This window comes from Tetrao urogallus (assembly GCF_951394365.1).
Source record: "Tetrao urogallus genome assembly, chromosome: 11".
NCBI lineage: Eukaryota > Metazoa > Chordata > Aves > Galliformes > Phasianidae > Tetrao > Tetrao urogallus.
Genome location: NC_136824.1, coordinates 17,017,666 through 17,034,017, shown reverse-complemented (window position 1 = coordinate 17,034,017; position 16,352 = coordinate 17,017,666). Strand labels below are relative to the sequence as shown.

The 16,352-nt window shown below is 46.1% G+C and overlaps 1 protein-coding gene across 2 annotated transcripts in view; it reads right to left on the bottom strand.

Moving 5' to 3' along the window:
- UBE2Q2 (ubiquitin conjugating enzyme E2 Q2) overlaps positions 1-6,969 on the bottom strand; it is a gene marked incomplete at both ends in the record, with an annotated part of 35,166 nt that extends 28,197 nt beyond the window's left edge. For both annotated transcript variants that reach the window (XM_079540859.1, XM_079540860.1), the window contains one exon: positions 6,784-6,969. In XM_079540859.1, coding sequence (XP_079396985.1) covers positions 6,784-6,969 — 186 coding nt within the window. The remainder of the gene's footprint in view (positions 1-6,783) is intronic.
- Positions 6,970-16,352: the final 9,383 nt, after the last annotated feature.

Genomic DNA, 16,352 nt, shown 5'->3' with positions numbered 1-16,352 from the left:
AATGTGGATTTCCAGTATTGTGGAGTTCCACCAACATTAACCATTAAGAAGCTAAACAATTCACTCTTACCACAGACACTTCCTAGCTCAAAATTCAAGGAAACCCCTGACACCTTGAATATCACTGCAAAGGAACACTTCAATTTTCTTCCAACGCCACTATGCAAGTTCCAACAGAGCATATCTTCCCCCCTCTTTCTGAATACTCACCAAAGAAGCTATCAGAAAATCTGCAGTTGTGAAACACTCTCTCTCAGAGGGGTTAAAACTCAGAGCTCTGGGATGAAGGAGAATGCTAAACTTCAAGAAATTCTGTGCTTATTTCTCTGCAGTTACTTCAAACACCATTCAGAATGTCTTGCATGCATGAGATAATGAGAAAGGTAAAGCATGTAGAATCATGACTTTAATACCACGCTCAAAGACTACCGCTGGAAACAGGAAGCTGGCACCACATAGGCTAACAAGAACGCTTATTTCCAGCAAGGATCAGCTGGGAGCTGCTCTGTTCCCAGTAATTCCAACCACACTGAATGCTGGCTGACATGACATCTGAATGGTACACAGCATCTCCTTACTGTAAGCAGCCATTTAGTTTTCCAGCTGTCTTCTGGGAGCAGGTGACAGTCATTTCCACTTCTGCAGAGCTTACAGCTGGAGAAATACAGAACGTTTCTTAAATCGTAAACTATCAAGTCTATTAGAGATGATCTATTACCATTCATAATCCAAAATAAACAAACGAACTTGAGCCAGGAACTCAGGGTTTCATAACCTTTCAATATAGAGGCTATACAGAGGCAAACAACCTGACACTGCCCAGCAGCGGTTCACTCTGAAGCAAACCTGAAATAGCAGTTATTTCTGTTTATCAGCCTCTACAAACATCTGTTCCTATTCAGAAGTTTTGACCTTCTTTGTTGCTGCTTTTCAAATGATTCAAATACTATCCAGAGAATTTCTCCGCATTTCTATCTTCCATCCTCCCGATAGGAACTGATGTTACAAATGAGCTTTCACTCCAGTTAGACTGCTGGAGTCTGCTTCTCTCAGTTTAGTTGTCACTGTAGCAGATCAGACACTGGCATAAGCCCACTGGATCAATGCTGGCTCAGGAATTCCACACACAAGCATCCCTGAGCAGCAATGAAAGCCCAGACAGTGCTTGGCAAGCAGCTCCCCATCAGCAGTGCTGGCTTCAGCAGTCTTCCCCAGCATTCACTCATTCCTTTGCCCTCTGTTATGCTGTTACAGCTGTCTGTGCAGCCACACAGTGAACCAGACTGGGAAATTATCCAGATCAACAATGACCCAGTAAAGAATTTCCATGTGCCAGCCAGGTCCTTCACCCAGTAAAGTCAGTTCTGGCCACCTCACAATTTACATAGCCTTTGCTGTCTGCTGCCAGCAGGATTACCAAGCACACAGGACACAATCATACTTTGTTCTTCCTATCAGCTCTAATTTTTAACACTAATTTTTTTATATCGAGGGTACCAAACTATCAGTGAGCAGTATCCATGGTAGAATATAGACCAAATGCCCACAAATTTATTCTCATCCATGTCTCACGGGAAGAAGTTCCATTATGTGAGCACAAAAGATCAGCTCCATCGATAACTCCTGATGTCACAGCGTTCCACTGCAGACAGATTGCCATAAAGGATCTGGAACTGCAACTTTATTTTGAGAACAGGGCACACTTTACACACTGCTCCCTTTCTCACACTGCACTGACAGAAAGCTTTGACAGAAGAGTTGGAATTTTATCCCTTCCTCAATAAAAAAAAAGTAATGAGAAAAAACTAAAAAATAAATCAATCAATTCTAACAGCGCATCCTCTTCCTTCTTTCTGGTGGCATAAGAAGATTAACAGGTAATGCCAATTGTTAACACTTCAATTTTGACACTATCCACTAAGAAAAATCATAAAGCCACGACAGATGCCAACTGAAAATTGGTGGCAACACAAATCAAACAACCAACACAAACCATGAGATGACTCTTAAGAAGTGAATGAGTAACCCCAGTCAAAGTTGCAGCTTCTTTAAAGTTACAGAAAATCAGAAAACTCATGAAAATTACCAGGTATCTTTCTGTCTTGGACAAAAGCCTCTGAAACAGTGAACAAAGAAGCGTGCTGAGTAAAGAGAATATAATTCTTTTCCATAAAACTTCTTCCAATTATTGAAAGGCAGAGAGAGCTCCTGTGAGGACAACAAACAGTCCCAGTTCTGAAACAATTACATAAGTAATTCATGTAAGTAGCCTATTTGGAGTAAGTGCTATTTCTTAAAGCCTCAACATATGCTAGCACTGATATGTGAAGCCCACCACTGTGGCATTCTAGGATATTTTAGGCACACTTCACACCTTATACAGGGAAGAGTGCAACCGGCCTGCAAAGTCTGCAGTGCTGGCTGCAGCTTTTCACACATAGCACAGCTAAGCTGTAGCATCAGAGAGTTAAGTCCTACGTCTTCTAGAGATAAACCATTCCTCCTCCTCACAGTATTTCTTTTCCAATTACAGCCTTGGTACAGAAAGAGAAGAACACTCAGTCTTTGCATTTTGTTTTGATAAATAAGACTGGACAATTTCTAGTGTACAAGCATTATCTTTCCTAAGTTACTGGAGTGCCTTCCTTAGAACTCAAAGTATATCTAATTAATTCTAGTTAGAGAAATATGTGTTATCCAGGTAGAGTTGTGTATGCTTTTATTTAGTCCTTGTATCCACACGCTGCAAGACAAAGGTTTCAGCCGTGCCATGGAGTGCCTAGTCACGTTTAAAAACATAGCTGTGGTTTGAATTGGAAGCCTCGTTCATTATGCGGTTAGTTCTGCATACAAATAAATAACCTCCTTAAAAGTCTGTCAGCTGCCCAGGCATTAGCTAGGAGTGTGTTTAATATTGAAACCTCGTGCCTTTTAAGAATTATACGATGTTCTAGTATACTCACTTTCAGTACATAACTTGCCAAAAGCTTCAAAGGTGACATCTTTCCATCCATTCTTGATTAGAAGGGAAAATAAAGTTTTCTCCCCGCAATTGCAGTTATCTACACACAGGAACCTTTCCAAGTATCTTCCAACTCTGATTTTGCAGCAGGGTATTTTTCATTAAAGCAGGAGATTTTTCTTTCCAGCAGGGAAGCAAGTGTATAGCAGAGTCAGCCTGCTCACATGGACTGAAACTGCTGATGTGTGAAGGATATCATTACATGTCACAGCCCTGGATCTGTTTGGGTGCAAAATCCAATCCCACAGAGAGCTGGCACAAACCCTATTCCTACCTACAAGAGGTACTTTAAGGACTCAGAATTCCAGTGGAAGTTTTGTGTGCAACTGGAATGATACTATTGTTGAGGTTCTTCACAGCATATATTTAAAAAACAATATTCTTTTTCCGGGGGAAAAAAACCAAAAGTGTACTCCTTTGTTTTTTAGAGTCCAAAGCAACCTTGCTATTGAGCAGGGGGGAGAAAAAGCTAAAGATTGAACTGTACCACACCTTGGAATACTGTGACTTAAGTTTCATAAGGTACCAAACTGACACTGCAAATAGTAAAAACACTTACCTAAATGATCAGTAAGTAACACACTACTGTGAGTAAGGCCACTGATTTGATACTACCTCAAAAAATACAAGAATATATACTCTTGGCAAGGACACTAGCTTATTGAATTCAAATGGGATACTACTGCTATGTGAAAAGAGCCTGAAAAGGAAGAAGGAATAAAAAAAAAAAAAAAAAGGAAAAAAAACAACCAGAAATCAGACTCCAGAACAGAGACACCACTGCTGGCACAACAGAAAGGGAATGTGAAGGTGCACAGCCTGAACAAGTTCAATAATCAGACAGTTCTGAGGCACAAGAAGCAATGTTTCTGACAGATGACTCCACCCTACAGTGTCTCTTAAAATAATCAAATTAACCATTTAAATTCCAACACAGGTAGCAAACAGAAAGGAGGCAGATTTAGAAAATGTTTGTTTGTCACTTCATTAAGTAGCAGAGCTATGAAGCAAAACACATCTCCCTACACAGTCAAGCACTGCTCAGTAGCACAGGTAGAGCAGTCCCAGGGCGCTGCAGCAAATGCAACCGTGGCAGTTCCACAAACTCATACTGCAGACACTCAGAATATCATCTTAGAAATTCCAGGGCTGATTCCTAGTTGAGCTGTGGAATTCAGTCTAGGGCACTGGTGAAGGAGATCTATGCAGTTCCTAAGCAGATTCTCCCTCACCTCTCCAGGAGACTGTTTGCTCTGTCCTCTGCCTTCTCTCTCTAGATCCAAGAAAATAAAGGGATCCGTTGTGAGAACTGGAGCAACTGAGTAACCAAGTCTCTCTTCAGCCATGGTGCAGAAGCTGCTGGAAGCTCCCTTCCCTACCAGATTATTCTCTATCCACCAACTTCAGTGCCTGTACACACTGCTAGACAGCTTTCACTTCAGCTGAAATACTGACGTGCCTGAATAAAACCAACCAAAAAAAAGTAATTATTGAGTCTTGTGCTTCTCTCCCCCTTAACAGCATCCCTAACTGCCCGGATGCTCCAACCCATGTAAGCTCTTGGTGAGTACAAGAAATAGCCTCAAGAATTTCACCATTATTGTAGAGGTTAAACTTCTAGGAAGCAACAAACAACCAAAGTTACCTATGTGCACTGCGAAAGTAAACTGTCAAGGTAGCAGCATCTACTGCAGAGGGTGAGTGCCCTCCCCCAAGAAAACATTCACCAGTATCTTTATAGCCTTACCAGCTTTTTTTAGCACCATAATTTCAAGTTATAGCTCCCATGGTAACTTGATTCAGCTCTCCAGAAGCTCTGCAGATCAGTTGAAGCACAGCAAACTAGAGCTACACCTTTCCAGTTTACAGTACCTACAGAAATAAACCGGAGGCCAGCAGGAGCCTGGGCCAACAGATTCATTGGCTGGGGAGGAGGAGGAAGGAAAAACTTCATAGTGAGCTCTAACACCTCAGTCCAAAGCACAGGACACAAGTCCAGCAGTTATCGTTCTTTTTGACTCTCCCAGGAGCTTCTCACTTGCCTCCTGAGAGCCACCCCCTGCATCTGAAGCTGCCCTCTCCCACTTATTTTTAGCAGGTAAGTAAATAGCCACCCACCTCAAAGAGCCAAAAATTAATCAACACTGGAACAACCAAGCGGCTTGCAGGCAACTGTGAAACACAAGCTTCAAGAAGTTCAGGCACAACTTCTTTTTAAAGCAGAAGTCTTGCGTCTGTAGTTTGAAAAAATCTTTTCCTGATCTTTTTTGGAAGCAGATATCACAGTTCTGACAGCACACACAAAGTCTCCTGATTTCTAGGGCAAGTGACTGCAGTAGCCAACTGCAGTTGCAATTTCCTCAATAAGACACGACAAGGCCAGGAGTGACCTCAGCCTGTATCTCGCTGTATGGCTGGGGCACACCTCAAACCAAGGCTGTAAGCAAGAGGGCAGAGTTCTATGCGGAGCAAGAGAATTGCCTCTGAAAATACTTCGGGCAGAGAAGCGTCAGAAGCAGAAATGCACCACAGCACAAATCCAAGGCACCAAGCTCTTCAGGCCTCCCTCCTAGGCTTCCCTGTCAGCTGTCACCTGACAAGGAATAAGGCACTGAACTCGGCTGCCAGCTGAGGACACAGTTATCAGACCTTCCCCTTAGTTCTTAAGGAAGAGAGTTAGGAGAGTTGTGATCATGCTGTGGGGAAAAAACAGACAGGCTGCTCCCTAATGAAACACCTTCTATTACATAAATAATACTTGAGGAAAGCTGCACAATCACTTGTCTGATGCACTGTATCTAAACACAAGAACACTGACGTATTTGGCTGATTTTACTATTAAACGACATCTCAGGCTTTGCAAGCGTATGGGGTAAAGCAGGCAGATCACAGAACTGACTTCCCAGGCTGTCAGCTGTGAAACTATAACTCTCTTAACACGTCTCTTTCTATTTAATAAAGTAACTTCAAGACAAGCAAACATCCTGCCAAGACAGCCAGCCCCGCCTGGTCTGCACACACGTTTCTATCTTTTGAGCACTCAGATATTTGGACTAGCGCACAAGTTTCCACCCCACACTGCTTGGAAATTGCATACTTTTATAGGCAAAGGACAGAAGAGCTGTGGAGCTCACCTCCCTCAAACACACAGCGCGACTGCATGCTCACCCAGCCAAAACTTTTCAGTGTTTTGCTCCTAAGCTGAACGCTGATAGGGCGTTTAGGTCCGCTCACAGCTGCGACACGGAGACCTTCAGCACTTGTGCACGAGTCGGACACCGATCCACGCAAACCCTTCGGCAGATTTAGGCCCTATCCGTGAACTTTTAAAGACTTAGCGCACGGAACGTTTTATCTCGCATCCCTCCTGCTCGTTAAAAACAAACACCGAAGAAAAAGGAGAGAACGACAGAGCCCCTCACGTCTGACAGCGCTGCCGGCACAACTTAAACGCCGCCAGCGCAGCGAGGAGCCCCGACAGGGGACGGCCGCCGCGCCGCCAGCCCCCAACACACGGCAACGAAGACCCGCGGCCCCCGCCCGGCCCGGCAGCGACCGGCGCACCCGGCACGGCCCCGGCCGGCCGGCTCCCCCGCGCCCTTTGTTCCGGCCCGAGGCGGACCGCCCGCTCCCGAACTTTTGTTTGCGGGCCAGGGCAGCGCGCAGCCCGAGCGGCCCCGAGGCGGCGGAGGCCGGAACCCCCCACCCGACCCCCGCTCGTCCCGCGCCCCCCGGGACGGCGCCGAGCCCCCGGCCCGCACCGTGATGTTGCAGTGGATGGTGAGCGGCGGCGGCGGCGGAGGGCCGGAGCCCGGCGGCGGCGGCAGGAGCACGAACTGGCAGTGCAGCTCGTCCAGCTTCCAGGAGACGATGCGGAAGCGCTCGTGGTCCTTGTCGAAGATGGACTCGAGGAACTTCAGCTCGGCCTTGAGCCCTGACACCGACATCCTGGCCTCATCTCCGGGCCCGGGCCCGCGCCGCCTCGCCTCGGCCCGGCCCGGCCCCGGCCGCGCCTGCGGGGCGGAAGATGGCGGAGGGCGGGGGCCCGGGGCAGCCCCAGCGGCGGGGGACGGCGAGCGGCGGCCCTTCGCGCGGCCTCCCGCACCCCGCGCTCTCTCCGAAGGACGACGGCGCGGCTCGCTCCCCTGCCCGTTCCCCCTTCCCTTTCCTCCCGGCGGGCTGGGCCAGGCCGGGCCCGCCCCGCCCTGCCCCGCCCTCCCCGCGCTAGGCCGGCCCCGCGGCCCGGGCCGCACGCAGCAGGGCTGGCCGGGCCCGTCCCCGCTCCGCCCCGCCGCCGCCCCCGGGCTGTGCTCCGCCCCGCCCCCCGCTCCCCGCCATCACGTACCTGCGCTCCGCACCACGCGCGGTCCCACCGCCGCTGCGAGAAGTCAGCCCGTGTCCCGATGGATTGGTACGAACAGAACTCCGCGTCCAGCTGAAATGAGGCGATAAAGGCCAATTAAAAAAAACACAAACACGAGCGTTTCATTGAAGTTCCTCTGTAACAGTTCATATATTTCTATCTCTCCCCTCCCCCGAAGTCTGAGGGCAAAGTGGATGCTCACAACACTGAGGGACAGAGGCTGCTCCTAGCTCTGCTTCTTCAGGTCAAATCCGCTCTGTATCCTCCCTCCCTCCTCCAACACTTTCCATCACTGCTTTATCCATTGATAGTTGTGTGTTTGGGGATGAGGACTATCTCTCAAATGGCACAAAGGGATGGCTGCAATGAAGTCACACCACGGCAGAGAATTTTTGCTGTTTCCCAAGCAGCTTTTAGTTAATGTACTGCACACACACATGCACACACCTGATGTTTTTTCCTTTTCCTTTGCAAAAATTGATGTTTTATATAAAACTCCTTAACTCCAGAGGAACTGGCAGCACTACACAAACCGCAACCTGGATCTTTTCAAGTGGTGAGAGCTCCAATCTCAATCCAGAAAAACAGTCAAGCGCAGGCCCAGCTCCAAGCACCTGCATCTGTGGGCTTGACAGCTCCTGTCCTTCCCCATGGAGAACATGCTTTGCTACCACAGAGGCCAGGAAGGAGTGAGAGTAGCTAAAAGCTCTGCATGAAAAAGGCCAGGAAAACCGAGGAGAGTAGAAAGATACAGTTTTATTATTTCTTTTTCCCTCAAGTATCATTTGAAAGATGCCTATTGTAAAGTGAGTGCGACTCAGCTTTCCTAGAAGGGCTCAACTGCATTGGCTCTGACTGTGGAGCCTGCAAAGTGACAATGGAGCAAATAGGACAGCTGTCTGTCGAGGTAGCATCACAAAGAAGATTTAAATGTAAGGGCAAATAAGCCATAAATAAACAGCAGAAAATTACAAGTCTACCTATTGGAAAGGGAGAACCTGGAAGAGCCTTTCTGTGGGAACACTGGAGACAAAACCAAACCAACCAGCCCTTGTTATGTGTTACATGATGTGATGCATGAAACAGCACAGGAATGAATCTGGTGACTCAGCCCTATTTCACTCACACAATGGGATTTTGGCCTAGAATGCCTCACTACAGCAGAGAGGTAGGTAGGCTCAGCAAGTTCAAACGACTGTTTTGTCACACCCTTCCCAGAACTGTCTCTATTCCTACCTCCGGTCTCCCGTTCTCCCCGTCCACCTGCAAGGTTCCCACCCACCTGCCCTCCCTGTGTCTCTTGCTGCCTGTGACATCCAGGTTCTGGGCAGCTGCAGGGTGAGGACATGCCGGCTGGCTGGGAGGTGCCATGCCTGTGCTGGCTGCCCAGCTGGTGGAAGGCACCCAGCCATGCAAGCAGCATGGCGTCTCCCGGCCATCTGGCAGGCCAAACAAACTGCTACATTGGCCAAGCACAGCCTGCAAGCCATATGCTGTTTAAGTCTGGCAAAACATTCCCCTGTTCCTTCAGTCTGCCTTTTCATTGCAGGCTTCAAGAAGCAACATGCAGCTGCACAGCCACCACTCCCCGACATTCTGTTGCACTCCTCCATATTTAGTAGGCATTGTGCAATGCTGTGACACTGCATCTCTGCCTGTGAATTCATTTTGTTAAAGTCCTTGAGAACATGCACTGGGGATGCCTTGTTCTCTGCAACACAGAAACTGCTTCAGAGGTGTAGAGAGCTGTTCATCGTGTCTGACTCAGTCCTTCCTTTGGGGACTTGCCCAGGGCTTTGACATGAATGCTATGCTGGTCACAGGATGACTTAGGAAATCCTGACTTTCCCCGAAACCAAAATGAATGCACATGGGAAAAGACCTGACATTTCTAGGTAATAAAGGAAATAAATCTTGATAAAGAGCCTCGGGAGCACTGCATTAAATTCCAGTGATTACAGACACTCTCAAGTTCCCCTGATCGATACTGCCTGAAAGCACCATCATCTTCTGCCTTCTTTCCTATCTGTACATCTTTGACATCATGGGGACCTCCCTCTATTTATTACAGAACTAGATTTCCCCTTCCATGGGTCTGCAGTTCAACCAAACCTCTCTGTTAGGAAGAGGACATGCCTTCATAGTCCTCTGTTTCTTTTATTTCTTTATCTAGAACAAGTTTCTTAAGAGCCCTCAATTGAAACTGTCAGAAAACAGAAGATTCCTCATTGCTTTCTCAAACAGAACTGGCAAGAAAAAAAAGTTCAGACCAAAATGATTTTTTCCATTAGTATTTACTGCTAGTTCTGTCTCCAGCATATCAGCTAGTCACGTCCCTGGTGGGACAGAGAGCCAAGCAGCAATGGATGAAGAGGAGTCCAGGATGAGCTAATAAGAAGGAAACAAATGATGATGTAGGATGGATGAGCTTTGATGGAAGCATCAGAAGCTGTCTAGGACTGATAGAAAGGACCTTAAAAGAGCACAGATGGATCTCAGTGTATTTTAGTCCTATTGTTCTTGTGAATGCCTCTTTCAGGTGTGCTGTGATTCCAACTTAACCTCTGACTGAAGCATTTGCACACTCAGGTGAGTGTTTGTGCCTATCAGAGGCCTCTCTAAGAACAGCTTATGGTTCTGTGCTTGTGGGTTGGTTTTTTGTTTGTTTTATTTCTGTCTCTTACAGCTTAGCCCTTAGAAAGGGCCTTTATTTAATTCTGATCTCACTTATCTGAGATAAATAGCAAGCACCAAAGAAGGAAGTGGCATTTTAGAAGTAAGATCCTGATCTTTTGTAACCCCAAACCTTAGCAGAAGAAAGAAAAAAACAAAGTTAATGAGATGGGAGGGAAGTCTAAATTGTTTTTTAGTGATGGACAATCATAGAATGGCCTGATTGAAAAGGACCACAACGATCATCTAGCTTCAACCCCCTGCTACTGCAGGGTCACCAGCCACCAGACCAGGCTGCCCAGAGCCACATCCAGCCTGGGCATACAGTACGATTATATTAGGCAATTTGATAATAGTTGATCTTGGTGTTGAATAAGCAATTTTTTTCACAGGCAGCAGAAGAATGCAGGCCCAGAAAAGGTAAATAATAGTGGATGTCCTCATATGGAGAAAAATGAAGCAGGAAAGCTCAGCTGGAACTTCAGACAAGGCAGAAACAGTGAGTCAACAAGATCCGGCTTTTCCAAGATACAGTCCAAGCTGCCTCAGTTACTAAAGCCACACCTTCGTGTCAACTCCTGAGCTCTGAGCAACCAAGTCATAGCTTCAATAACAAAGTTGCTTTCAAAGTATTTTAGGAAAACAGTATGTCAGTGCATGAAAGTTAAAAACACTGCTGTACAATACGGCTTCAAGAAACACAGTAAGCAATGGAGCCAAGACTGCTTAGTTCCTCAAATACCTCCTTGAATTTTAAAGGCTGCAACAGCTGAAGAATATCCTTTTGAAACCAACCCACCCTAAAGCAACTTCAGGCAAACAGAGCCCAAATTTTGACAGGGGTAGGTGGCAAAGCGTGTCAGCAGACACTTATTTTACAGCCACAAGCTTTAATATTAAACAGACCCTAGCAATGTAACACAGCTTTACCCAGAATGGTCTCAGACTGCTGAAGTAATTTCCAGTCCCAATTCTGAGTCCATCCCTGTGGTTTTGACAGCTGAGTCCAATAGGTTCCTCCCCAGTGTGCTGCTTAGCCAGCAAAAAGCATTTGCAAACCTGTACAGAAAACAACAATAATCTTTCTGCAGATTTCTTCACTGTTTGCAGATTTGTCATTCTAGCTGTATTCATACACATACACAGCTAAGCAGTATGTATTTCAGAACATTCAAAAGTTAAATAACGTCTGCAAAACAAGTATGATTTTGTTCCATGTGAAAGTTTCAGGAATTGATTTATTGGCAAAAAGTACCTGAGGAAAGCAAAGCCATGTTAATCACAGTCTTGCAGTGCTGCAAATGGGCATTAGAACCCACTGTACAAGTATATCCAAAACCAAACTCTTGGCATGCAAGTATTTCAAAATGCACTGTGAGGGAATACAACTTGTGCTCTTTATGGCCCATGCAGCCTCTTAAAAGCAGGTTAAAAACACATTTATGAAGGCAGTAAGGAATCATGCAGCTATATCTGAAGCTTGCCATTTAATAAGAAAGCAGAATGAGCCATGAAAAAAAAAAAAAAAAAAAAAAAAAACAACTTGTTATCATGATTCCAAAACCTCATCTGGTTGAGAGGAGAGGTGGCTGCATGCAGCATCATTCAGAGTATAAGAACAGAACAACTTCCCTGGACTCCTTGGGACTCACAACCCTTCTCTGCAGTCCACACAGAGACATAAGCATTAAGGGGCTCAGCAAGCTTATCTTCCCTTGTCAGCACAGCAGCTTAAAAGGGATGGACAGAAGCAGAGGTCAGATGCCAGTCTCAGTCCTGCTGAATGCCTTTGGGAGGAGGGCAAGGCAGGTAAATGGGCAGATCGTCAGAGGACTAAAATTGCTAAGATGCAACCTTAAGAACAGTTAAAGATGCAACATTTCCCTTTCTTGTTCCTTATTTTGATAAGCAGGTTAATAGTTAAAACTATCAGTACTCAAAATATCAGGCCAGGGATCTGAGTTGGCAAGATACCCCAAGTCCCCAGGTCTCGAGCTTACACCACAGAAGCTTTGTTACGAATCCGGAACAGTCCCAACTGCACCACCTCTGGCCATATTCCAACCCTCACACCCTCCTTGCTGAAGGGGAGCATAGAAAGCACCATGGAGCTGTCAGTGTCCACACTTGGAGTGTTGTCCACTCCTGTGTGCTGGGAATGCTTACAGGGAACATGGAGGAGTGAAGCTTGCAGGGGGCTCTAGGCCTGGGGCCCCTGGAGAAGCACATCCATTTGAGCTCATTCTGAAGGTTTTTTTTCATAGAAAAGAATTAATGTGATTTCATAAGTTGCTCCCTAGTGCACCACATAAGCATTTTTTCTCACTATCACCACAACAGGGCAGGCCATGCTTCACCCAAGGTCATACACTATCCATTCAAATTAAAACATCGGTGAGCTAGGCTAGTGATTTTCAATCAGCCTTTGATTTGGAGGTCACAGGGGTCCATAAACAACAATTCAGGATGTGCAAAGTGCTGGTATTGGATCTTTTACATACTCTGCAAACAGTAACCCTTAAATATCCAACACACAAGAACTCGAGCTTGGTAGAGAGCACTAAAAAAAAATAGTGAAGTACACTTTTAATGACTGACCCTCTTAACTTCAAGGGAAAAAGGACAGATGAGAATTTTCTCTGTCATAAGACTGACAGTCTGACTCAGTCTCTGACATGCTATAAGAGAAGTTACGTGATTACTGAGAAAAAGTCACAGAAAACATCCCAGAAAGCAGCAGTCTCAGAATAAATCACAAGATGAAACACAGAGAAGAACAAACCCCGCAATTACAACTCTGTAAATCTGACTTTTCCATATACAAGTGTGATAAAAGTGTGCAAATCAGAATCATTCAATAAAAGAGACCTAGCAGAACCAACATATCTGGCTTTAAACAAAAGACTAAATCATAACAATCTGTAAAAATATACTAATTTACATTACTTTTGATATTAGAGTAACCACATTGCTTGACAACTGGCTTAATTGTGCAGAAGAAATCAAAACAGCAAGTTACTGAGCAGAGAAAGGTATTTTGCACGTTTAAAACAGATGATGGTTCTGCTGTGTCAGAGCTGTTCTTGAGGCTTTCATACTGGTCCAGCAGAGACAGACAAGTGACATTATCAGATGACAGAGAGGCATTTTGAATAACAGGAAATAATTCCAAGAGGTATGGAAAATTGTAAAAATCAGAAGTAAAAAAATAATGCCTTGATTTTTAGCCACAAGCCTAGTAAATGATGGTTTCCCATTGATTTATGATTTTATATCACCATTACACTCCATCTTGCTTGGGATCATGCTGTAAATCCCCTCACCCTTTCCCAGTTGGGCAGGGAGGAACCTGATGAGGTTTAATGAGGGCAAGTGTACAGTCTTGCACCTGGGGGGTAATAACTACATGCATCAGTACAGATTAGGGGAGGAACCTGCTGGAGAAGAGCTCTGCGGAGGACCTGGGGGTCCTGTTGGACAACTGGTTGGCCGTGAGCCAGCAGTGGCCAAGAAGGTCAGTGGTATCCTGGGGTGCATTAAAAAGAGCACGGCCAGCAGGTTGAGGGAGGTGATCCTCCCCTTTACTCTGCCCTGGTGAGACCACGTTTAGAATACTGTGTTCAGTTCACAGGTGCTCCCCAGTTCCAAAAAGACAGGGATCTCCCAGAAGGAGTCCAATGGAGGGCCACAAAGATGATACAGGGCCTGGAGCATCTCCCATATGAGGAAAGGATGAGGAGTAACGTGGGTCTGTCCAGCCTGGGGAAGACTGGGGGCGGAGGGAAGGAGTGAGGGGAATCTGATTAATGGTAATAAATACCTAAAGGGGCAAAGGGATGAGGCCATGCTCTTCTCAGTGGTGTGTAGTGATAGAACAAGGAGTAATGACCTAAACTTTGAACACAGAAGTTCCATACAAACTCGCAGAAGAACTTTATGGTAAGGGTGACGGAGCACTGGAACAGAGAGGTGGTGGGTGGTGAAGTCTCTTTCTATGGAGATATTCAAGACCAACCTGGATGCCAATCTGTAGGGAGCTGCTTTAGCAGGGGGGTTGGACTCAATGACCTCTTGAGTTCCCTTCCAACCCCTGCGATTCATGACGGTTTATTTAGCATTGATATCTAGAAAGGAAGCTGAACATTTAAGCGAGAAAAACAAAGCGGAAAGAAAACACGAGCTAAATGTCTCACCCAGCCTCACCACACCGCGTCAGTTCGTGGCGCAGCTGAGGCAGCCCTACCAGCTCTACCAGCCCCGGCAGCGCCGTGCCCGGCGGGACCCGTCCGCTCCTGTCGGTAACGCGGCGCAATGCAGCGAGCGCGCACTGCCACCCGGCGCCGAGCCGCTGTGCTGCACGGACGGATGGAAGCAGGCGTTCCCCGAAGGCGGTCCCACAGCGCCAGGCATTCGCCCTTACCTTCAGGAGGAGGCTATTAGTGATTTCTCTTCGCACAGTCATAGGAAGATGCACGGCTTCCCCTCCAGGCACGGAGAAAAGCTGGTAGTGTTTTCAAGTCTTTTTTCCATTCACACGCATTCAGCTTTTTGTACGGAGGTTTTAGGACCGGTGATCTACCAGCTGGTGGATCTTAGCAAGCAGAAAGACCTGCCTACAAGCTACAAGAATTCTCTGAATTGGAAGCGAGTTGTGATCCAGCTGGCTTTTTCCCATAGAAGCTTTAGGATCTTGTTTCTGTGCTGTCAGAAAGTGTCACAAATGCACTGCATTAATTGTGAAGTTATTACCACCATTTCTGCCTACCCGACACTGGCAGAACAACGCCTCACCTTTGCACCATTTTGTTTGCTTTCCTGGAGGCAGGGGAATGTGTTCATACTTCTCAGCTGGTTAGCGTGCTAAAAAATACCTTAAAAATGAGAACAGCCATTCTTAAACACTTAACCCAGAAACCAGGTTTGAAAAGAAAAATGTAAGATACCATGTGAGCAGGTAGGTCCAAATAGTTACTTAACTTGGCAGTATGGCTGCTTGTGTTAGACTGAAATTATGACCGAACTTCTACATTTTCTAGATTCTTTTAAAAATCTCTTTTTTCCATACAGTCAAGAAAACTAAAATTTCCATCTTAAGTGTCGGAGGTAGTTATGAAAACAACCCAGCCTGTTCTAACACTTTTTCAGGTTGCAGAAGCAGAGACGGTGACGAGATCTAATCAAATATTCAATTTGCAACGTATTCACTTAGGAAATCTCATGCTTGCACTATCTCTAGATCCGCCCTGTATTTGTAATTTTGATGACTGCGACACACGCACACTGATTGGGCTTAACTAAAGCAACCAGAATGTTTTACTGTGTCACATCACTCTCATCTAGGGGAAAAAAAAAAAAAAAAAAATCAAGTGTAGGCTTTTTTTTTTTTCTTTCCTAGACAGACAAGCAGTGCCATAAAAATAACTGGGATTTAAGCACATCCTTTATATTAAAAGCAAATGCTCCACCGTTCTGCTGGATCAGAGCTGTAAATCTCAGTGATGTCACAGTTTCTATGACAACCAAGTGTGATACTACATGAAGGATTATGATTTAAAGGAACGCTATTACATCTGGCCTTTCCAGCTGACACAGTCATAGCTTATCCTCCTGGACCAATCTGCTTATCTTTTTAGTCACCGAGCCCAGGGCCCAAAAGGGGAGGCCACAGTAGCACAGGCTGAAAGCAAGCAAAGAGTGAGAAAAGGGAGCACTGCTCCTCTTTCTGTTCCTGCATGACTCAAAGCTGAATTATCCTCTCCCAGACAGCTGCAGCCCTTGAGCTAGCTGACAGTAGATGCTGCAGCTGCAAGGCAGGAAGCCCAGAGCCAGGTAGAGCAGCAGTGCAGATGCTGTGCACCCATGCTCCCTTCCTGCAGAGCCCTCATGGCCCTGGTGCCATCCCCCAGATGCATGCATCCTACAAGGTTGGTTCCACGTCTGGCTGAAGATGTGTTTTTGTCGCATCAAACCCACACCTGAGGCTTTGAATGACTGGAATTACTAACAAGCAGGTCTGGTTCCATAGATCTGGCTCACTAGCCACCTCTGCTTTCTGATTAACTCATTTTCCATTTGTCTCTGCTGCACGCAGTGGCCTGGCCCTTGGGCTGCTGTGCATTCAGGACAGGCTGAACCACCGGGTGCTTTTACAGGCAAATGAGAGGCAGCACTGCAAATCTGTTCAATGGCCCTTTTAAGCATGGAGCTGGCTTTGCTGCAAACAGCTCCCTTTAGATTAAGATAAATGCTTTACCAGGGAGATTGGTGCCGCTGCGCTTGTGAAGTCATGATACT